The 21,948-nt window shown below is 40.7% G+C and overlaps 2 protein-coding genes across 3 annotated transcripts; both read left to right on the forward strand.

The window, feature by feature from the left end:
* The first annotated feature begins 458 nt into the window (after positions 1-458).
* Positions 459-16,016, forward strand: esyt1b (extended synaptotagmin-like protein 1b). 2 transcript variants are annotated; one of them, XM_074675952.1, is made up of 52 exons: positions 459-1,151; positions 2,181-2,222; positions 3,225-3,359; positions 3,449-3,522; positions 3,611-3,683; positions 3,811-3,900; positions 4,073-4,128; positions 4,288-4,408; positions 4,506-4,682; positions 4,906-4,988; positions 5,142-5,190; positions 5,286-5,375; positions 5,497-5,592; positions 6,117-6,188; positions 6,281-6,367; positions 6,468-6,617; positions 6,759-6,872; positions 6,955-7,131; positions 7,283-7,368; positions 7,456-7,504; positions 7,597-7,686; positions 7,774-7,869; positions 7,971-8,042; positions 8,137-8,223; positions 8,304-8,450; positions 8,594-8,700; positions 8,779-8,950; positions 9,052-9,228; positions 9,319-9,401; positions 9,658-9,706; positions 9,796-9,885; positions 10,056-10,151; positions 10,477-10,548; positions 10,834-10,920; positions 11,014-11,160; positions 11,246-11,382; positions 11,655-11,763; positions 11,846-11,937; positions 12,034-12,175; positions 12,382-12,558; positions 12,656-12,738; positions 12,988-13,036; positions 13,133-13,222; positions 13,340-13,435; positions 13,536-13,607; positions 13,699-13,785; positions 13,888-14,034; positions 14,120-14,268; positions 14,424-14,555; positions 14,650-14,752; positions 14,885-14,934; positions 15,242-16,016. In XM_074675952.1, exons 1-52 carry the CDS (start codon positions 789-791, stop codon positions 15,267-15,269), a joined length of 5,499 nt encoding a protein of 1,832 aa, XP_074532053.1. In that variant the 5' UTR covers positions 459-788; the 3' UTR covers positions 15,270-16,016. The 2 variants fall into 2 exon arrangements, with proteins under 2 accessions (XP_074532053.1, XP_074532047.1); XM_074675946.1 differs by having other exon boundaries at positions 460-1,151; positions 11,843-11,937.
* Positions 16,017-16,322: 306 nt separating this feature from the next.
* On the forward strand, positions 16,323-21,056 carry LOC141794805 (uncharacterized). Its single transcript, XM_074675335.1, has 10 exons — positions 16,323-16,353; positions 16,597-16,637; positions 16,739-16,783; positions 17,087-17,270; positions 17,454-17,590; positions 17,665-18,414; positions 18,521-18,646; positions 18,729-19,718; positions 19,808-20,025; positions 20,128-21,056. Exons 2-10 carry the CDS (start codon positions 16,611-16,613, stop codon positions 20,195-20,197), a joined length of 2,547 nt encoding a protein of 848 aa, XP_074531436.1. The 5' UTR covers positions 16,323-16,353; positions 16,597-16,610; the 3' UTR covers positions 20,198-21,056.
* The last annotated feature ends 892 nt before the right edge of the window (positions 21,057-21,948 follow it).

Below are 21,948 nucleotides of genomic sequence, written 5' to 3' on the forward strand. Positions count from 1 at the left end.
AACCCCATTGCTTGATTTAGTTGGGTGGAGTCTTATTGTGTAAACTTAAAGATTACTCCCCTTGCTTTATCAGTAGCCTCACATCCGTGTGTCTGTTTAAACAAGAAAACTATTTGGTGTTGGTCTAAGAGCTGCTGGGAATGCATGTTTTATTTGTCTGTGAGCTCACAGAGGATTTGGAGATGAATGGCCACTCTGCTGTTTTTAAAATAGGACTGAGCTGAAAGAACAGATGGGTAAAATGGTAAAATAAGGCAGTACATTTATGTTGCTGTCTCACTAATTTTCAAAATTGAGCTGCAGAAGACTTTGCCTGGACTGTGAACTCTGAAAGTATTTTTTAATGCCATGGAAAATGCTCGCCAGACTAATGCCGCAGTAATACCAGTGATTGCTCTGAGTTTGATGACTGTCTTGCAACATACAGGAGCGAAAGAGTCAAAGATGCGTTTCATGCGTGAGTCAGTGGGCGTGTTTTTATCCGGATAACGGGACTCCGTGACGAGCAGAACTTGTCGTCGGCGGCTTCTCCTGGACCTGTGCACATTCGGTAAAACTGAGGCAGTCCACTTTTGAAGTAAGTTTCTATTTCGTAAGATGAAAGACGGACAAACAGCGAACAAACGTTAGCGAGTGACGCAGCGGTAGATTGCTTTGGATCAAACGGGGAATTAGCGAGCCTGTGCTGGAAATGTAAAGTTACGTCCGTCCACACCGAAACACTTCACTTTTTTCAAATCTTTCGGTGACATATTTAATCACAGCCTTCGGCTTCAGAAGATTTCATCATGCAAAACGAAAAGTCGGAACCAAGTGAACCCAAAAGCGATGTGTGTCCGAGCCCAGGCGACTCCGAGGGGAAAGCGCTGGTCCCATCCGAGACCGAGGCCCCCAAACCCAAGGGTATCAGTGCTGTGGCCGTTCTCTGGACGTTTGGTAAATGTCTGGGAGCCCTGCTGCCCGTCTACCTGGCCGGCTACTACAGGGTCAGTACCAGCCTGCTGGTATTCGGAATGATGGTCTACACAGGATGGAAACATGCCCGAGAAGCAAAGGAAGCACGCCTGAAGTCAGCCATTCAGCTGCTCAGCAACGAGGAGGAGTTCACATCCTCCAGAGCGTCCAAAATCAAACGAGACCTCCCTGCATGGGTAAGAAAAAAACTATATAAGCATCAGCCTGTCCGTCCTGATCCCTCTCTTTAACCTACAGTTACGCCACATTACTGCCTGTATTGCAAAACCCAACCTAATAATCAAACAGTGCAACCATACATTCCTCAGAGAATGTGAAACTTTGTATCTAGTAGTTAAGTCAGCCTTATGGTGTCTTTGTATTTTTTTTCATGGGATTACAAAATCCATTCATAATTTTTTCAGTTAATGTTTTAGAAACTTTTCCAGATGAGGTATAATATAAAACTCATAACTGCGTACATTGGTCTCTGCCCGAGATACCTTTTTAGTTTCAAGCAAAACTGCTTCCACATCATTCCCTCTGAGCCACTTGGCAAATTTGCCTTGTTTCCTTCTTTGTCAAGAAGAGACTTGTTTAAAAGCACGCTGGAGCAAAATAATGCAACTGGTTCAACAGCACTGAGACACTCTGTGTCTCAATCTCTGTGTCTAATTTCAAACTGATGTGTTTATACTGTCTTACTGAAGATTGCACAAATGTTGCATGAAGTATATTACTGCTTATTTGGATGTCATACATTCTGTGAGTTTCCTATGTAACCGAAATGGAAATGCTGCTAACCACACGGGCCTGTTTGGACTCATGTAGCCACACCCAGACAAGGTTCCTGTTTGATATATTTTTCATGCAGTGAGTGATTTTTGTGATTGTTGCATAAGCACCCAGCACACGTGCTTGCCTTTACAGTGAAATAAGAAACTTCATGTTGCCCTCTGGTACAATAAATGCTTTGTTGATGCATGGATAAACCTCATAATGTACAGAAACAACATTTAAAATGATCTTTGCATTGACTTTAGATGCACTCATCCTTTTTCCGTTTCTCCTTGGAAAGTATTAGCCAAGTTAAGAGCCGGGTTCAGGATCAAGAGTGTTACTAATGATATTTACAGGCCTGCTACATCTATACCATCTCCTTATCCTGTATTTCATTCTTTATGCAAAGATTAATTATGTACCTGCATTGTTTTTCTTTTTCTCAGGTCAACTTTCCAGATGTTGAGAAGGTTGAGTGGCTAAATAAGGTAAAGTATCATTGGTTTACTTTTTTTCTTCCACTTCCCATATGTCTCTACACAGGGGCAAATGTTTTTTGTCCTCTCATACGCCCACAAAAAGGCCATCAGCTGTTTGTTGAGTCACCCAGCTGTTCTGCTGATTGACAATTTATGTCATTATGCAACGTTATCAGCCAGTGTTAGCTGATAGATAGTCACAATGCTGTGTCCAAGAAGAGGCCGCACCTCCCATTAGCGTAGTCCACTGTGTCTGTGCTGCAGAGAGCAGGCCCAGTGCCAGACAAGTCTCTCAACATTTCCATTGCATTGCAGCCTAGCTCACGGGAAGAGGGAGGAGCTGGCCAGCCCCCTAAACTAAATAAAACTGCTGCCATTGTCCCCCCCGCCTTCCTCACAGCCCAGGGAGAGCACTGTGAAGCCAATAATTTAGACATACAGTAATAAAATTATCCATGCAGCCAAGACCATGAGATTGAAGCGCCTGAGAGCTACACAAAGCAGAGGTTTGAGACTGGTTACTGAAGAGGTGGTCAGCAGATTGCCTTGTTGTTCAGACTGCAGGCAGCTGATGACTCATGCTCCACTTATGCCAGACAGAAACCAACTCTAGGGAATTTTTTTATACAGTCTCACAAGCACACAGCTCGGCAGCGTCTCTGCTTTTGGTTCTTTCCCTATATGGAAAAAAAGTAATTTGGTGCTTGTGGCAACTTAAAAGCATTGTTAAAAGTGGGTCTATGCAGAACACAGGATTCATTGTGATATATGTAGGGAGCAGAAGTAGCAAACTAACAGCTGAGGGGACTCAGACAACTACAGCTGTCTCTGCCAGTCTTCAGCCATGGCTAATAGAAGCTGAGGCATTCAACAAATAGTTTTGTTAGTATGCAGCCTAAATGTCAACATTTACTTAGAGCCACAACAGTCACATGCAGGGGTGTACATTCTGTTGTATGTTATGTGATCTAATAAAGAAGGCTTACAAGTTTTTTTTCCTGGCTTACCAAGGTGCTGCAGCAGGTGTGGCCATTTGTTGGCCAATATCTTGAGAAGCTTTTGGTGGAAACCATTGCCCCATCTATCCGAGCCTCGAGCACTCACCTCCAAACGCTCAGTTTCACAAAAGTGGACATGGGGAACAAGGTTAGGCCTACTAAGTTTAACCATAACATGTTTTTATTGATCTGTGTGTACTATGCTCTGCAAACAAACGCTCTCTCTGTTTGTTCCAGGCAATGAAGGTTGTAGGGATCAAGGCACACACAGAAAATGATAAAGGACAAGTATTGCTAGATTTGTATATCAGGTAAATCTAGTTTTATCTGATGCTTTTTCATATCTATAGCTGTTTAAATACATTGCTGTAGGTAACATTTTTGTTCTTATCTGATCAGCTATGTTGGTAATGCTGAGATCAATGTTGAGGTGAAAAGGTACTTCTGCAAAGCTGGAGTCAAAGGAATCCAGGTCAGTTTCATTTTTTAAGTTTTAGTTATTTGGTCAGTGAAGCGAGAGTGTAAAAATAAAAATTGAGTTTGTAAATGTACAACATATCTAGTTTTCACCACCGTTCCTCCTGCCTTTCTGTCTTCAGCTACATGGGATGATGCGTGTGATCCTGGAGCCTCTCATTGGAGATGTCCCCATAGTGGGCGCAGTCACCATGTTTTTCATCCGTCGGCCTGTATGTTCATACACATTCACCTCTGTTTGTCCTCTTGGTGTTGCTCCTCTGCCTCTATTCTTAAGACTATCATGTATCACAGCATTGGCTTGTCAGCTTTCCCTTCTATTGATTTCTCATCAGTCCCGCTTATTTTGCTGCAAACGCAAAATTCTCTGTTCTCTCTTTACAGAAACTAGACATCAACTGGACTGGACTGACTAACTTGTTGGACATCCCTGGCCTGAAGTGAGTCTAGCTGAAATAACCCTGGATAGGTTTACTCAGACACAGCCTGATAATAAACTGAACCAGACATTTTCCATTGTTGTGTGGATTTTATTGCACAGTGATTTTAAGGCTGATTATAAGGTTTTCATTGACAGGCCTTTTCTCTTTGTGTTGTAGTGTAATGTCCGACAGCATGATTATGGATGCTATTGCATCCTTCTTGGTCCTGCCAAACCGCCTTGTCGTCCCCCTGGTTCAAGGCCTACATGTGGCTCAACTTCGTTCCCCTTTGCCAAGGGTAACCTTTCATATGCACATACATACAAAGTTAGACTGTAGTATTATGTAGTGTATCAGCCCATGCTAATAAGTTACATCCTTTTCCTATTTTTAAGGGAGTGGTGCGCATCCACCTACTAGAGGCCCAGAAACTAGCTGCCAAGGACAACTATGTGAAAGGGGTCATGGCAGGCTTGTCTGACCCCTACGCTATATTGAGAGTCGGCCCTCAGACTTTCACCTCCAAACACATTGACAACACAGACTCTCCAAAGTGGGATGAGATGTACGAGGTAAAAACAGTAGAGAGATTGAGTGAATTTAGGATTTTTTTTCACCATTTTCTTCATGTTCAGGTGTCAGAGGACTCAATCATAAATCATTTCATGTTGTGCTGTATTTAAGAGACTGGACTGAATCAGGCAGAGCTGTGCATGGTCATTTCATACGCAAGGCCACAGTCCATACAAATCACTGTCAGTCTACATGTCCTTGTGTGTGTGTCTGGTGCATCAGGTCATTGTCCATGAAGTGCCTGGTCAAGAGTTGGAGGTGGAGGTATATGACAAAGACCCAGACCAGGATGATTTCCTGGGCAGGTACATATGCATAATTCATGTCTTTTGTGTGCATATGTTAAATCTGGCATTGTCACCTTTCATCTGCCACCTTTGGTTAACAAGTTGACATGAGAACTTTGCTTCTTAGTTGTATTTTTTAGTTAATATGTCTTAAACTTTCTTTCCATGTAGGACCAAACTGGATTTGGGCATCGTAAAGAAATCTATTCTTGTGGATGATGTAAGTAAAAACTCAAATCCGACTTGTGTAAGATTATTTTTTAACCATATTTTAATTTTTGGACTTTAAATGAATGTCTTTTGCTGTCTGTCTAGTGGTTCACTTTGAAAGACACAACATCAGGAAGGGTTCACTTCAGACTGGAGTGGTTGACTTTACTGCCAAACACAGACCGCCTTGAACAGGTTTGAGGCACTTGTTTTGACTAATAAATTATTCAGAAGTGATTCTAGCAAAAACTGTATTAAGTGATGCTCAACATGATTTATTACATTAAAAAAATATATGTTTGCATTACTCCCCCAGATCCTCAAGAGGAATGAAAGCCTAAGTAGTAAGGCTGGTGATCCGGCATCTTCTGCCATCTTGGTTGTATACCTAGACAAGGCTGAGGCACTTCCTGTGAGTCATATAACTCTACTCCCTGTGCCCATGTTGGTGCTCAGCTCAAAGTGGCTTCCTGTGTGTGGTTAATCTGAGGCAAAGCCACAGCTGCCATCTGTTTAACATTGTTAAACAAAGTTGTTACCTAAGCCACTAACCCTGTGCACTCCACTGTGATGTTGTTCAGTGTTCAGTTCTCTTTCTAAGGCTGTAAGGACACACTTCTTTTTCTGTGCTAATTTCTGCACTCTCATCATTCACCGAAGATTACAGCCATGGCAGAGTCTTGGAAATGAAACTCAAGTCTTTGTGCTTTAATTTGATGCAGATCTGTACTTCCTGATTATGCCATGTGCTGTGGTACTTCCTGTTGGTTGTTTTAACTGTTGCTATAGTAGCGTCGTAAACAGTGTTACTCATATCAGCCATGTTTTCAGAATGGAAGATAAGTCTATTTATTGCTCCCTTTTTGATTCATGGATGTCATTGTTCACATGACTTACTTTGAGCTAATATTTATTTTTAACTTTGTGTCTTTTCAGATGAAAAAAGGAAATAAAGAGCCTAATCCCATGGTTCAGTTATCTGTGCAGGACATTACTAGAGAAAGCAAGGTATATCCACTGTGGAGGTCTATTTGTGTAGAGTGTGTTGTACTTAATGATTCTGTATATGCATGCTATTTATTCTGGCTTTGCCACTATAGACATGTTGGACAACTGTTAATCCAGAGTGGGAGGAAGCCTTCACCTTCTTCATCCAGGATCCTCACAAGCAGGACATTGATATTCAGGTAACAGTTTATAAGATGAAACTTTGCATGACATTATATTTCTGATAGCTTAACTTGTTGTGGTCTTACATGGGATTTTTCTTTGTATCAAAACAACCAGGTGAAGGATGCTGATCGTGTGCAGACATTAGGCAGCCTGACCATCCCTATGTCCCGTCTGCTGTCCAACTCAAATCTCTCTCTGGACCAGTGGTTCCAGTTAGACAACTCTGGGTCAGCCAGTCGCATCTATATCAACAGCATTCTCAGGGTAAGTGGCAGCAAGACCATTTCACACCATCCATTGGCTGATTGACTGGAAAACAACACAAGCACATAATAAGTAAACTATGTCTAAAAGCTCTTCTCTTGGGTACGATTCTTTTACTAGAATTCTCTTTTTGTAACACAGGTCCTGTGGTTCGATGAGGAACATATTCCATCAGATGAGTCGACCAATCTGGAGGCTGGACTCAGCAAACGGCTGCCACAGCAGACCTCTCCTCATCCTAGCTTTGCCACAGAGGTGAAGCAGAGCTTGACAATTATGGTTTGATTTAGCACTGTAGTTACTTATTGCTGATTCAAGTTTGTGTTGTTGTTTTCAGGGACTGCTGAGAATCCACCTGCTGGAAGGGCAGAATCTAGTTCCAAAAGATAATCTGATGGGGGGCATGGTGAAAGGCAAGAGTGACCCCTATGTCAAAATTAATATTGGGGGTGAAACATTCACGAGTCAAGTTATCAAGGGTAACCTTAACCCCGTGTGGAATGAGATGTATGAGGTAAGTTACATAAGGCTTCTGATAAAGGGTAACATATTTTTATTAGAATCTTACAATCGTATGTTATGGACAGAGGCTTGTATTTAAAGAAGTGTGATTGACAATATTTTACGAGATACCTTAAAAAAGTTTGACCTTGTTTGCCCTTCAGGTGATTCTTACCCAGCTGCCTGGACAGGAGCTGCATGTGGAGATGTTTGACAAAGACATGGACATGAAGGATGACTTCATGGGCAGGTATGAGTGCCTCTCAATTGATTGGTTTACAAACATCATGAATACATTTATTAGAGACATATAAGACTCCCATATCCTGATATGCAGGCTAAAGGTCAATCTGAAGGACATCATTGACTCTCAGTACATTGATCAGGTAGGGACCCTGGTCACTGTTCCTTCATTGCAGTCAAAACAAGCTTAAATGTGAGCTCATCCATTGAGGTCTGTTTTTACTCCACTTCTCAGTGGTACACTCTCAGCGATGTGAAGTCGGGTCGAATTCACCTGGTGCTGGAATGGGTTCCAACATCCTCAGAGTCTGACAATGTTGACCAGGTCAGTATTACCGAGATAAGTTACTTTCTAAAGGACCCATGCTGGTGAGCTACATCCTTACTTACCTGTTCCTTCTTGTGTCTTCAGGTTCTTCAGTTTTATTCAAGAAAGTCCTTCCAAAATAAGGCTATTCCTTCCACAGGCCTGCTGTTTGTCTTTATTGAGCAGGCAGACAGCTTACCAGTAAGTCTTTTATTATTTATGTGGAGGATGATGTTCACATTGGCAGTAATTGATTGTAATGCCTAAGTTTTTATTGTAATGACTTCCCTCTTCCTCTGCAGGTTAAAAAGAGTGGCAAAGAGCCAAAAGTTGGAGCTGAGATTTCACTTGGAGACATGTCCCGTAAAACTACTGTATGTACCCAAACTTTACTCAAATGTGATTGTAATATTCTTAACAGGATGCTGTATCTTGAAGTAATATTAAATAACTGCTCAATCTCCAAAGGTGTGTGATCGTACCACTTCACCTCAGTGGAATGAGGCTTTCTGCTTCATGGTTCAAGACCCCAGAAAAGACATGCTTGTAGTCAAGGTAAAGAGACATGCATGTATAGCAGACCATAACAGAAAGAGTGTGATACTGTGCTAACTGTCTGCATTTTATCTCTGTAGCTCTCCCACAGCTGGACCTTGCCCATTGGTTCCGTTGTGGTCCCCATCAGAGAGCTGCTGTCTGAACCTGAGCTGGTCCTGGACCAGTGGTTCCATCTGGATGGTGCCTCACCAGAGAGTCAGGTTCTTCTGAGGGCTGAGCTCAAGGTGAGAGATCTCAGTCTGTTACTGTATCATCTTCTCCAATACCTCAGTCAGTCCAGTTTACTCTGTATCATATGTGTTGCTCTTTCTCTTTTAGATTTGGTGTAATCAGTGCTCTTATTGACTTCCTTGTTTCTATTCTGCAGGTGCTCATTCCCAGCAAATGTCCAATATCCTCTGATAAGTCTAAGGTTATTTCAGTGGCAGACCCTCCTCCTGCTCCAACAAAACAGGAGACAGAGACAGTGCTGAGGTTAGGGAGTTAGATTTAAGTCTGACCTTCCTTTCATTTTAACCTGAGTCTCTTAAACGTTACTCTCTCTGCTTTTAGATCAAGTTCAGTGGACACCCCTCCTGTTGAGACCATAGCGTCCACACATGAAGGTGTTGATATCAAGGATACAGCAGCTGATGTGATTGAAGAGGAAAAGGCTGAAGAATCGCCAAGCCGTGCTGCAGCAGAACCTCCTCACACTTCTCCAGACCTTAGCTTTGCAAGCGAGGTAACATCATGAAACAGTTGCAGATAAATGCTACAGTGCATGTCTTCCTCTAGTGAAAGAATAAAAACACCAGAACAAAGTTCGATGGTTTTATCTTGTAGGGGCTGCTGAGAATCATCCTGTTGGAGGCCCAGAGTCTGGTTGCCAAAGACAGCATGATGGGCGGGATGGTGAAGGGCAAGAGTGACCCCTACGTAAAACTGAACGTTGGAGAGTTTGTATTCAAGAGTAAGGTGATCAAGGAGAATCTCAACCCAGTGTGGAATGAGATGTATGAGGTTTGTAGGAGGAAGGGACTTTTCATTTCAGAATAAGCTAAAATGCTTTGCATAGACTGCCTCATTGCTTAAACTGTTTTGTTCACTCAGGTGGTGCTGAGGCCTCAGTCAGGACAGGAGGTGCAGGTGGAGCTGTTTGACAAAGACATGGACAAAGATGACTTCCTGGGGAGGTAACTGACAACACTGAAATGTCTGGTTCTACCACGACAATAAATCAAATTCATGTGACTATATGGTGTATTTCTAAATAGTTTAACCCATGAAGGAAATTTACCTTTATCTCACCTTAACTCATCAAAGAATCCTATAGACATTTTTGATTGAGTTTCGGATCATTGTAAGGATGAGCTTCACTACCAAAGGTTATGTGTTTAACTGTGTAGAAGTTTCACATTTATTCATAACATTAATTTTCCTTGTGGGCAGACTTAAAATCAGCGTCGCAGACATCATCCAGTCCCAGTACACAGACCAGGTCAGTGTTTGACACTGTGCTGTATCTCTTGGTTACTGTTGCAGTGTAATCATGGACATGAATTCACTAAGTATACGTCTGTGTTGCAGTGGTACAACCTGAATGATGTAAAGTCTGGCCGCATTCGCCTGATAATGGAGTGGGTACCAGCAGTATCCCACAATGCCCCCCTAGACCAAGTTAGTGGATTTTGCATAATAACTTAAAATTTACTCCTCTCTCTCATTTTTAGTTATCTGTATTTTTTTCATTTTTAAATCTTTGCTCTTTTGCCCTGTACTAAGCTTGACCCACAGCTCAGGTCGCTATGCACATCAAGTCCTTTACATTGTTTCTTTCTGCAATGCAGGTGATGAATTTACAGACCCTACAGTCCTTCCACAACAAGGCCATTTCCTCTGCAGCGCTGCTCTTTGTTTGTGTGGACAGAGCACACTCGTTACCTGTGAGTTCCTCTTAATTTGGTTAAGTGGTGAACAATGTGTCTGCCGTATCTTAGTTTCACATTGACAACAGTTTGAAAAGCGCATACAAACAACTTGTAGTGAAAACGCCTTGTGAGATAATTTTTCAAGTTGTGACTGCAAGATTTAGTTATAACTTGTTGAGCAACAGCTGGTTTAATTGAACAATGTAATGCAGTGATGTGAATTAGGAATGTTTCCTATTTGAAGAATAGGTAGGTGTATGAAAAACCCACTGTTTCTTAAATGACAGAGTGAATACAAACTAATCAAAAAGTGTTTTGTGTTCTTTCTGTTTTTTTCCAGTTCAAAAAAAGTGGAAAGGAGCCCAAGGCAGGGGCAGAGCTCGTTTTTGGTAACACGAGCTACAAAACCAAGGTATGAGAGTTACCATGGTGTGGGAAGAATATGAAAAGTTGAACTGTACTGCCCCCAACTGGCTGACAGACAGATTGACAGCAAAAGAGCTTTAATGTTCAAGAATATGCCCTTCAGATTACTTTTTGACAAATAAGATATATCAGCTTTATCAGTGAACAATATATATATATATATATATATATATATATATATATATATATATATATATATATATATATATATATATATATATATAAACTTTCCCCTCTTATTGTATTAATTCTGCTTCTTTTTTCTCTGGAGGTGTGTGATCGCTCTAGATCTCCTCAGTGGAGTGAAGCGTTTCACTTCTTGGTGCGTGATCCCAGAGAAGAGATGCTCATAGTAAAGGTAAGTTTCTCACAGTACTCACATGCTGTTTGTGAAGCATGCTGCCAGTGACTCATCAGCCCCTGACCAACATTGTGGTTCTTACTTCTGTAGTTGTCAAGTGCATGGGACCAGCCAATGGGATCTCTTGTAGTCCCAGTTAGAGAGCTGCTCTCTGAGCCACAGCTGGTCCTGGACCAGTGGATGCCTCTGGATGGAGCTTTACCTGAAAGTGAGATCCTTCTGAGGGCTGAACTTAAGGTAAGAGAACCCACACACACATTTATGTTGGTATAACAAGTCATGAATTCACCAAATAACAGAGTAAAAATGTGTCTACTGACAGATCCTGAGCTCACGGATGACTGAGGCTCCACAGCCCTCGGGGACTGGTTCAGAGAAAGAGGAGATGCTCGTTCCAGCTGAACAAATATCTAAAGCAGCCAGCGAGGACAAAAAAAGCGCTGAGCTGCCAGCAGATGAGTAAGTGCTCTACACTTGATTGATGATACTTCCTTAAAAACTCAGCAGGATTTACATGGAGCTGTTTCAGAAAAAAAACAGTAACAGTAGGTATTTTCTTAACTATAAAAAAGTGAACATTTTATTTATGCTGCACTCATAAGCCTCTCTTGTAAATTCTGACCGAAAGATGCAGCACCTCTCAGTTTGAGTAGATAAATAAAAGGGTATTTTACTAAATTGCATCTTTTAAAACTGTTTTGTAATATATTTAATGCAGTGTGTATTTTCAGATCGAGCGCAGTGTCCAACCAGTTCAAACACTTCAGAGCAGCAGAAGATGAAACTTCTGCTGAGCCACCTGCCATTCACTCTGCACCTGATATATTTCCTGCTACCACAGTGAGTCAGAGCACATTGTAGCCAGCTATTATCAAGTGTAATTTTTTTCACCATGCTGACCTATTTGTGAATTCTGCAGCAGGTTGATGAACCAAGTGATACCAAGGAGTTTCCCATACAGTCAGACACAACAGCTGAAGAAGACCAAGAGCCTCACAAAACACAATCAGAAGAGTGAGCTCAACATCAAAGCAAACAACAATTTCTCATCTTTGTGTTTTAAAGATACCTAGAAATAAACTTGTTTGAATGTGTGTTTATTGTGTGAAGAACTGGTTTGGGCAGCCTTGCAGGGGCAACAGTGACCGGTCTTCCTGCAGACACACTGGGCCCAGCAGAGGTCACAGAAATCCCTGAAGTTGGTGAAGTTCTTCCACCGCACACCAACCCCAGCCGAGACTTTGCCAAAGAGGTGCTTTAACTAAAACTTCTTATTAGAATGAAAGATGAATTAAAAAAAAGAAGCTGGTAGAAGTGGAAGTTTAATTTAATAAAAGCTTTGTGAACTTGCTTATTATAAAGTATGTACAGTACACTGTGTTTGTTACAAAGTTTACAAGTATGCTGTGGGCTTATGTTTCCTTTATGTTTCCATCATTTACAATCTTCATCCAACAGGGGCTGCTAAGGATTCACCTACTTGAAGCCCAGAATCTGGTTGCAAAGGACAATCTCATGGGAGGCATGGTGAAAGGCAAGAGTGATCCCTATGTGAAGATAAACGTAGGGGACTTTGCATTCAAGAGTAATGTTATCAAAGAGAACCTGAATCCAACATGGAATGAGATGTATGAGGTATGAGTAACTTTTGTCCGAAGCATTCGATTTTGCGTGCATTTTAAACCATTATGCATTATTTTTGATAAATATGGCCTTCTTATGTTCCTAACAGGCTGTTATGGAGGAAAACAGCACCCAGGAGATCAAGTTTGAAGCATTCGATAAAGATTTTGATTCTGATGACTTCCTTGGCAGGTGTGTCTACATGTTGGTCAATAAGTAGCTTAAATTATTGCAGGAGAAAAAAAAGTGTGGAGTCATGTGAGGGCTCTGCATAATCCTTTTATACGTCTGTGTATAGAGCTTAAACAGTCTTGCTTTTCAGTTCTTTTGTTTCATAATACTTTAGCTAAGAAATATGCAAGCATGATTAGACCATTAACTGTTTTGTGTAACTCACACACTAAAGCTGAAATCTTCACTTTCCTGTTTCTGTGTTCTCAGGTTCAGTATCAACCTTAATGAGGTCATCCGATCCCAATACACAGATCAGGTCAGTCAAAGACTGATGATGTAAATCTTATGAAACTGTCATTCTTGGGGGGTGTTGCCCTCTTCTTCCTCTTAACAGACCCTGTTTCTGTTGCAGTGGTACACACTGAATGATGTGAAATCTGGACGGGTTCACTTGATACTGGAGTGGGTGCCTGCTGTGTCAAATTCAGACAAACTTGACCAGGTAAACATGAGTCTGTGTTTGCATCTCTGGTTCACCACACTCAGAGCTGTTTTCTTTAACCTTTGTACTGAAGTGTCGAAAGTTATCTGTTCTGACTGGCTGTGTTCTCTGTGACAGGTGCTGCAGCTTCACTCTCTCCAGTCTTATCAGAACAAAGCTGTTCCCACTGCAGCTCTGCTCTTTGTCCACATGGAGAGAGCACATTCACTACCTGTGAGTCACATGCAGTTCATTTTCATGCCATGCAGATATGAATAAAAAAGAAAAGCTGGGTTTGAATGAAATTTGAATGCCCTGTTCTCTCTCTTGATAGTTGAAGAAGAGTGGAAAAGAACCTAAAGCAGGAGCTGAGCTTGTTCTTGGTGGAACAAGCTACAAAACTAACGTGAGACCTGTAACGCATGGTGCAGTATAGTTCATCTTATAGAAGAGTTGTTTTAATAACTTTAAAATGTATTTTCATTATCTCCCTGAAGCTGTGTGAACGCTCTACCAGCCCTCAGTGGAATGAGTCCTTCAACTTCCAGGTTCATGACCCTAAAAATCAGATGCTTGTAGTGAAGGTGAGACATCAATTTACATCAGTTTTTGAAGGGATCTGCGCATGCACAGCTTAGATATCCAAGCACATCTTTTTCATCCCCCTTCTTTTTATTTAATTGCAGTTCACAAGTGGTTGGGACCAGCCAATTGGATCTCTGGTGGTTACGGTCAAAGAGCTGCTTGCAGAGCCGCAGCTGGTCCTGGATCAGTGGTTCTATCTGGATGGAGCTTTACCTGAGAGCCAAATCCTGCTGAGGGCTGAACTCAAGGTTAGAATGCAAGCGTATGCATATTTTACGATTAATAGCAGCTTGTTATTTATGGCACTGAGTGTTTGTCTTCTTAAATCTTTAGATTCTCGAATCCAAAATGGTGGACTTGATCAGTGCAGGGACCCTGCCCTGTACTGCCTCTGGCAGTGGATCTGGAAACGGACAGGTGAAGTTGTCACTTTCTTACGCCTCACAGGAGAGAAAGCTCAGTGTGATCGTCCATTCCTGCAGGTATGTCACATCAAACAATGTCTCAAAATGTTTTCAGTCAGTTTGTGGTTGTAGTGATGATGTACTACACTTGTTCAGTTTAACTGGAGGATTAAAATAGACTTGCACTGCAACATGAGAAGTGGTTTGATGAGATGCTTTGTGTTTGTATACAGGGGTCTGATGCCTCAAAGCAAGGACGGAGTAGACAGCTATGTCTCCCTAATGCTACTGCCAGACAAAAGCAAGGCCACCAAGAGAAAGACAGCAGTGAAGAAAAGAGATCTCAACCCAGAATATAACGAGGGGTAATGAACTTATTGAATCACTGTATAATTATTTTTTAACTCTCCACATTTATTTGTTAATACCTATAGCAATCCAATTGTCCATTTCTTCAAGGTTTGAGTATGATCTCCCAGTGGATGAAATAAGGTTCAGACGACTCAGTGTGTCTGTGAAGAATAACTCGGCCTCATTCAGGAGCAGGGACATTATTGGACAGGTCTGTGTGAAACTGACTTTTTTAACCTCTGCCTGTAGCTCTGATGTGGTTTAAAACTGTTTGATATTATACACATCCAGCAGCCAGATGCCAACAGGCCTCATGTGAGTTAACTTGTATTTTTTTGTACAGGTACAGATCCAGTTGGCGCAGATGGACCTGATTTCTGGTGTCACAGAATGGTGAGATGAGCAAACTAAATTTTCCATTGCAAAAGAAGACCTATCTAAAAATGTAAAATATCTCAGCATTTGGTTACTGTGGCTTAATTTGTACTCAGTTTGAAAAATGTTATCTTTTTATGTTTTTTTTTCTTTTTTGATATTATAAGTCTAAGTTGACATGTTTCTGTAGAAAATCTTGTCACAATGTGATTGAACTATTTATCCTATATGTTTTATTCTGATCACCATCATTGCAAAGCTGCATCATTTTATTCAGTGGTCCTGTTTTTTTGCTAAAAGTTGTGTTTTTCTGTGTTTATCCCAGGTTCACTCTCAAAGATGAAGATGAGTAGTCATTCAGCCTGTAGCTGTTGTAGAAATATGCTGCTGATGATGATTTCATCACCCTTCATGATATTGTGCCACTGCTGCCGCTCACACAGATGCCTTTTCCTGCCCACCTCTGCATACACTCCCACTAAGGCTGCCTTACCTGCATCCAGCCAGGTCTTTGTGCTTTAGCACACATTAGAGGGCAGAATTGGCTGTACTGCATATTCACATACATCATTACTGTCACCAAAGTTACGTGTGCTAAAGAAGCTGAGTACAAAGGGATGAAGTTTGAAATCAACTTAAGGTCAAGATTGTGAAGATGAAATTTAAATTTTATTTTTTAAATAAGTGAAAGGTTAAACAGACCTGTAAAGAAGGAAGTCATTTTTGTTGCTTTGTTTGCTGCTTTATGCTGTCCTTAATTTCAGTGTTACTTGTTTGAAGTGAAGTAACATTTGTTTTTTGTTTTGTTTTTTTTTGTAAAGAAATGTTCACTTATAAAAATGCCATTTCAGTATTTTGGATCTTTTCATTTACGAACTTCACATTGCAGTTCATTGTTGTTTCACAGCACTTTGCTATACCTGTATTTGAAATTCCCTTCAAAGGAGCATTTTTATATTTCTTTTGTACCAAACCTGCATTTGTTGCCCTGATGTGACAAATTGTTTTTTGCTTGTTTGATTTTGTGTATATCTGCAGAGATTATGGCTCCAATCCAGTGTTGTTTGTTGGAAGGTTGTAACCCAAATAAATTGATTTTGCACAGCTTACGTTATGTGTTTATCTATTTAAAATAGTTATAACTGAATGTGCTGTAAACTTTTCATTTGTGGAGGTTGGGTTGGGAGTTGATGTCAAGCAGCTAGTTCCTTTACACTTGACCCTCTGATGATTGGGGCTCAGAGGTTTATCTTTGATGGAGTCACTTCACAACCCATCCATAATAAAGAAGCATTTGGAGGTTTTTTTTTTTTTTTTTTTTTTTTATCTAGAAGCGCAAGCCTACAACGTGACGTCATATGTCTCGAGGACGGAGCTTTCGCTTTCACTTCAGCGGGAGGGTCAGCGTTTACAGGCAGCGATTAAAACCTAGTGAAGGTAAGACGGTCATTCAGTTTTAGTTGTTGTTGATTCGTAAGGTTTATTGGTTTGATTACGCTGTTAGCATCTCATCGGTGCATTGACGAGTAAAAACTGTTCAGAAAATTTGAAGCGAAATAGCCTTTATAAGTTTGTATCGGCCCGGCGATCTTTTTGCTATTTAACTTATGTTAGGAAAACAGATAATCGTTTTTTATTTTATTTTATTTATTTATATTTTCTTACCAATTTGTGTTACAGTGAAGACTGTCAATATGTCAGGTAGTGACGAAGAAATGGAGGTGAGTTGACGAGCACAGCAGAACTCGGTTTTAAAGAAACAATTTTGAGTTTTATTTGCTGAAGTGGTGTTATTTTGAAACATCCTATTATATCATTACAGTGGGATCGTTGGTCAAATCAAGCATCTGGTGGCGCTTATGCAGAGGTAGGTTGTGTTTTTTTTAATGCATTGTCTTCATCAAAGTGAAAGTATAAAGTTTTAAAACTAACTGTTAGGGCCAAGTTATGACAGCTTCATGTTGCTCTCTGCTGCACTGTGACTGTGCTGTTCCCTATTGGCACAGAGGTTCTCTAAAATTCTATGTGAAAAGGGCATTGTCACATAGATATCCTTTTAATACTAAATGTATCTTATTTATTTCAGTCATATGATATGGAGTATTTTGAGCTCGTCTGGTTTTTCCGTGTCATTGACTCTAACATGTTCCCAAACTTTGTTTTACCACAGACCAAAGACGAAGTTGAAGTCACCGTATCCTTTAAGTGGTTTGAGAGTCCTCCACCACAGAAATGTCGCGAAAAGCTGGAGATGGCTCTTATGAAGTGGGCAAACAGAGCATTCAAAGGAAACTGTGACGTTTTAGCTGTTTGGGATAATGGAATCGCAAAGATAAAGATCGAGCCTGCTCCAGGTGCAGTATGACTGAATATCAAAGCGACAATGAAATGTCACACATTTCTTTCAACACAGTATCTACTGTAAACAAAAGCTTTTAGGGTCATTTTTTTTTAGTTTGTTGGTTTGATTACTAAGAACTGTACTGCAACATCTTTCTCAAGTGGGTTTATTCTTCCTTTGTGTTTTTTTTTTTCAGACATGAGGATTCTTCTGGATCTGTGTGGAAAAACACTGACAATCAAAGATAAGAAAACCGTCACAATCCTGAGAGTTATTCTAAGTTCGCCAGAGTCAGAGACACAGATGACAGACAATGCCTCGGAACCCCAAAATGTATGTTCAGTGCAGTTGGGAATTGAGAATGAATCACTTTAATATAGTTTAATTTGTTCCATTTTTTTTGTCAGGAGCAACATGCCAAACAAAGTAGTTCCAGCAGTCCAGCAGCAAGTGAAAAGACAGAAACTGGTATACTCCCAGTGAGCCAATTCATGTATTTGAACAACATGTTCAAGAAAGAGATCGACAACATAGTGAAAAAGAATGGAGTCATCATGACAGCAAACACACATGTGACTTTTTCAGCTGCCAAGGAAGCTGGAAGCCCAGTAAAAGCTCTAGGTGAGTTCACTGATCTTGTCCAGAGGGTTGAATACAGTGGTTCAGACTCCACTCTGAAGAACAGAAATCCCTTAGAGCTCATGGATGCTCTGCAAGTTGTCCTGACAAAGGAGAGCAAGCTTATGCTTACTTTGTCTTCAGAAGAGATTGCCATATGTGGGCCAAGTCAGGGTCAAGATGCTTTCAAAAAGTTGCTGCAGATAACAGATAACAACCTCTCTGCTGATGAGTCTGCAGTGACCCCGACCCCTCAAGACTCACCACCTAACATTGACATGAGCATCAATGATCCTTTTCTCACCACTGGGCTCATCTTTGAAGAAAACCACTGGAAACTGATGAATACTTCCTTCCATCAGGAACTGAAGAATATCGAAGCAAAATTTGGAGCAAACATCAAAATGTCAGAGATGAGTCGTGGTAAAGTTGAAATCAAAACTTCCTACAAAAGATTTGGAGGGAATGTGTCAATGGAGAGCCATGCTCTCAGAGCTCTTCTTCGTCTGTACCAGAAGATTGCCACACCACAGACACAGGTGACAGACAATGCGTCAGAACTCCAAAACGTATCTTAAGTGCAGTTAGAAATTGAGAGTGAATCACTCTAATTCAATTTAACTAATTCTCTGTATTTGTGTCTAGGGAGCTGGACAACTGCTGGAACTAAAGGATGACATGACTGCAAATGTCCCTCCACAGGCAGAAACACCAAGTGTGGAAAACATATCTAGTACTCCTTCCTCTTCATCTGTGTCAAAGTTACGAAATGTGTGTAAAGTGTAATTTAAAAATGGATACCCAACATCCAAAATCAGCACCAGTATGACCTAAAACATTTCTTTTTTTGCAGGAGCAAACTATTGAACAAAGTGGCACCAGCAGTTCAACAGCAGTTTCCACAACAGGGGAAGAGACAGAAACCGGTACACTCCCAGTGAGCCAATTCATATACATGAACATGATGTACAAGAGAGAGATCAGTGACATAGAAAAAAAGTTTGGAGTCAAAATGAAAGCAGAAGCATGTGTGACATTTCCAGCAGTCAAAGAAGCTGGAAGCTCAAATGATGCACTTCATAAGTTCACTAACCTTGTCCAGAAGGTTGAACACAGTTATTCAGACTTCCCTCTGAAGAACAGAAATCCCTTAGAGCTCATGGATGCTCTGCAAATTGTCCTGACAAAGGAGAGCAAGCTTATGCTTACTTTGTCTTCAGAAGAGATTGCCATATGTGGGCCAAGCCAGAGTCAAGATGCTATCAAAAAGTCACTCAACACAACTAGAGGTAGCAACTGGTCTGCCCAAAAGTTTATGGCGACCACTCAAGGCATACCACCTAAAACTGACATGAACATCAGTGATCCTTTTCTCACCAGTGGGCCCATCACTAAATCTCCCTTAAAGTTCACCCAGCCTTATGGTGCTGCAGGATTGAGCAGCTCCCTGATGAAACTTAGTAATGTAAAAGTGACAGAAGGGGCCTCTGGTAGACCAGTGCCAAACAGTAGACCAAGATACAACATACGCTACCCCGATGCACCCAAAGGAGAGGGAGCCACAGCAGGTGACAACAAAGAAGAAACCTGTCCTATATGCATGGATACATTCTTCAAGAAGACTCAGCTCAAGTGCAAACATGAGTTTTGTGAGGAATGCCTGGAACAATTGAAGAAAAGTATGGGACCAATGTGTCCTGTGTGTAAACATGTCTATGGAAAGATAGAGGGAAACCAGCCTTTTGGAACAATGACATGGAGGTCTTGTGGCCAGTCTCTCCCAGGATTTCCAAACTGTGGCCATATAGTCATCACCTATAATATTCCAAGTGGAATACAGACGGTAAATTCCTGAAGAATAATTCAGTTTCGTAATCTTCATTTATTTCTTTTAGAAATGTCAGTTTTTGCTGATGTGTCACTCCTCTGCAGGAAAATCATCCAGATCCTGGGAAGTCCTTCCACGGTACCACAAGAATGGCATTTCTGCCAGACAACAAAGAGGGCAAAGAAGTGCTGTACCTGTTAAAGAAAGCTTTTGAACAGAAGCTCATTTTCACTGTTGGTACCCCAAGAACAACTGGGGCTGAAAATCAGGTGACCTGGAACGACATTCACCACAAAACCTCGATGACAGGAGGAGCAACAGGGTACAGCAGCTAAATCTTTATTGTTTTCATTTCATCTGTGTTATGGTAAAAATGTTGGTTGCACTGAAATGTTAGACACTAACTTATTCTCTCTTTGAACAGTTTTGGGTATCCTGATCCTCACTACCTGCGCAGAGTCAAGGAGGAGCTAAAGGCCAAAGGCATCGAGTGAAATGTGTCAACACACCCCCAAACACTCAACAGAGTCTATGTGATATGACTCTGTTCAGTCTTCTTTTCAGTCTTCCTGGGTCGAGTCAGGAAGTATTTACCACCGTGAAAGTTGTGTTTAAGCATGATGTACTATCTTTACCCATCAATCAAACTTTTCTTTGAATTTTTTTTGTGTTTTTCATTTTAAATGTTTGAGTTTATGAAAGTAAAAGGATGACATTAAGATACACTGATTGAACGACACTATGTTTGCACGTTTAAATGATTATGGCCTCTTATATTTCGTCTACTAATCAACAAATGTGGAAAAAACACAAAGCAAACTGTTTTGTTTTCTGTACAATTTTTAAAATTTTATCTATAACAATATCTGTTATTTAGTTTGTAAAGTACTCCAGCAAAAATTAAACATTATTCTCTTTCCAGAAGAAAGACTGAGCCTCCATGCATTGTGTACTATAAAAGCTATGTGTCATTTTTCATTAAAAAACAAAACAAGGACTAATCAGGGAAAAACAATTTTGAAATTGCATGTATGATTTAGCAAAAATGTTCTTTTGATAAAATGATTGTACTTATCTCTCAGTTAAAGACAAAACATATACAACAGCGTAAAATAACACTTGCTGACAGGTAAGCAAAATAAAAACTTGTTACTGTAGTTATATCAGAGATTGGTGTTACTTTTCACATGCATTAAGATATGGCTGACACATTTTTGACAGAAGCAGCATTTTGGGACAGAGGCTGAGCGTAAGGACGTGTCAGAGAAACCAGAATGGTAGCATTAGCAGCAGCAGGGCATAGAGGAGAGAAAGAGATTAGAAAGAGCAGAGATGAAAATGTGGAGCGAGATGGATGAGGTAAGTGACATGAGGCTGTATATCACAGGAAACATTTTTTTGATAATCTTACAATCATATGAAGTTAACCAAAATCTGTATGTTTTTAGTGACAAAATTTAAGACCCTGTCTGCCCTTTGGGTTTAATTCACCTGGTGCTGGAATGGGTTCCAACATCCTCTGCGTCTGACAGCGTTGACCAGGTCAGTATTTTCCAGATAAGACACTTTTTAAGGACTTTTGCTTGTGAGCCACATTCTTACTCACCTGTTCCTCCGAGTGTCTTCAGGTTCTTCAGGTCTATTCAAGAAAGTCCTTCCAAAATAAGGCTATTCCTTCCACAGGCCTGCTGTTTGTCTTTATTGTGCATGCAGATGGCTTACCAGTAAGTCTTTTATTATTTATGTGGAGGATGATGTTCACATTGGCAGTAATTGATTGTAATGCCTGAGTTTTTATTGTAATGACTTCCCTCTGTCTCTGCAGGCTAAAAAGAATGGAAAAGAGCCAAAAGTTGGAGCTGAGATTTCACTTAACATGTCCTGTAAAACTACTGTATGTACCCAAACTTTACTCAAATGTGATTGTAATATTCTGAACAGGATGCTGTATCTTAAAGTAATATTAAATAACTGCTCAATCATCAAAGGTGTGTGATCGTACCACTTCACCTCAGTGGAATGAGGCTTTCTGCTTCATGGTTCAAGACCCCAGAAAAGACAAGCTTGTAGTTATGGTAAAGAGACATGCATGTATACTACATCAAACAAAACAGGAGACAGAGAAAGTGCTAAGGTTAGAGATTTAATTCAAGTCCGTCCTTACTATTTTTGATCTCAGTTTCTCGGATGTAATAACTCTACTGTCTCTGCTTTTAGATCAAGGTCAGTGGACACCCTTGAGACC

The sequence above is a fragment of the Halichoeres trimaculatus genome, unplaced genomic scaffold, assembly GCF_033239565.1.
Source record: "Halichoeres trimaculatus isolate MK-OKI-2021-1 unplaced genomic scaffold, fHalTri1.1 fHalTri1_scaffold_1, whole genome shotgun sequence".
NCBI lineage: Eukaryota > Metazoa > Chordata > Actinopteri > Labriformes > Labridae > Halichoeres > Halichoeres trimaculatus.

Bases quoted from the DNA above. Each gene is read 5' to 3' on its own strand.
- esyt1b (XM_074675946.1), top strand. From the start codon at position 789: ATGCAAAACGAAAAGTCGGAACCAAGTGAACCCAAAAGCGATGTGTGT. The intron at 9,402-9,657 runs GTAACTGACAAC...CCTTGTGGGCAG, and splicing joins AAAGATGACTTCCTGGGGAG to ACTTAAAATCAGCGTCGCAG. The intron at 11,764-11,842 runs GTGAGTCAGAGC...TGAATTCTGCAG, and splicing joins ATATATTTCCTGCTACCACA to CAGGTTGATGAACCAAGTGA.
- LOC141794805 (XM_074675335.1), top strand. From the start codon at position 16,611: ATGTCAGGTAGTGACGAAGAAATGGAG. The intron at 18,415-18,520 runs GTGACAGACAAT...ATTTGTGTCTAG, and splicing joins TTGCCACACCACAGACACAG to GGAGCTGGACAACTGCTGGA. The intron at 18,647-18,728 runs GTGTGTAAAGTG...CTTTTTTTGCAG, and splicing joins CTGTGTCAAAGTTACGAAAT to GAGCAAACTATTGAACAAAG.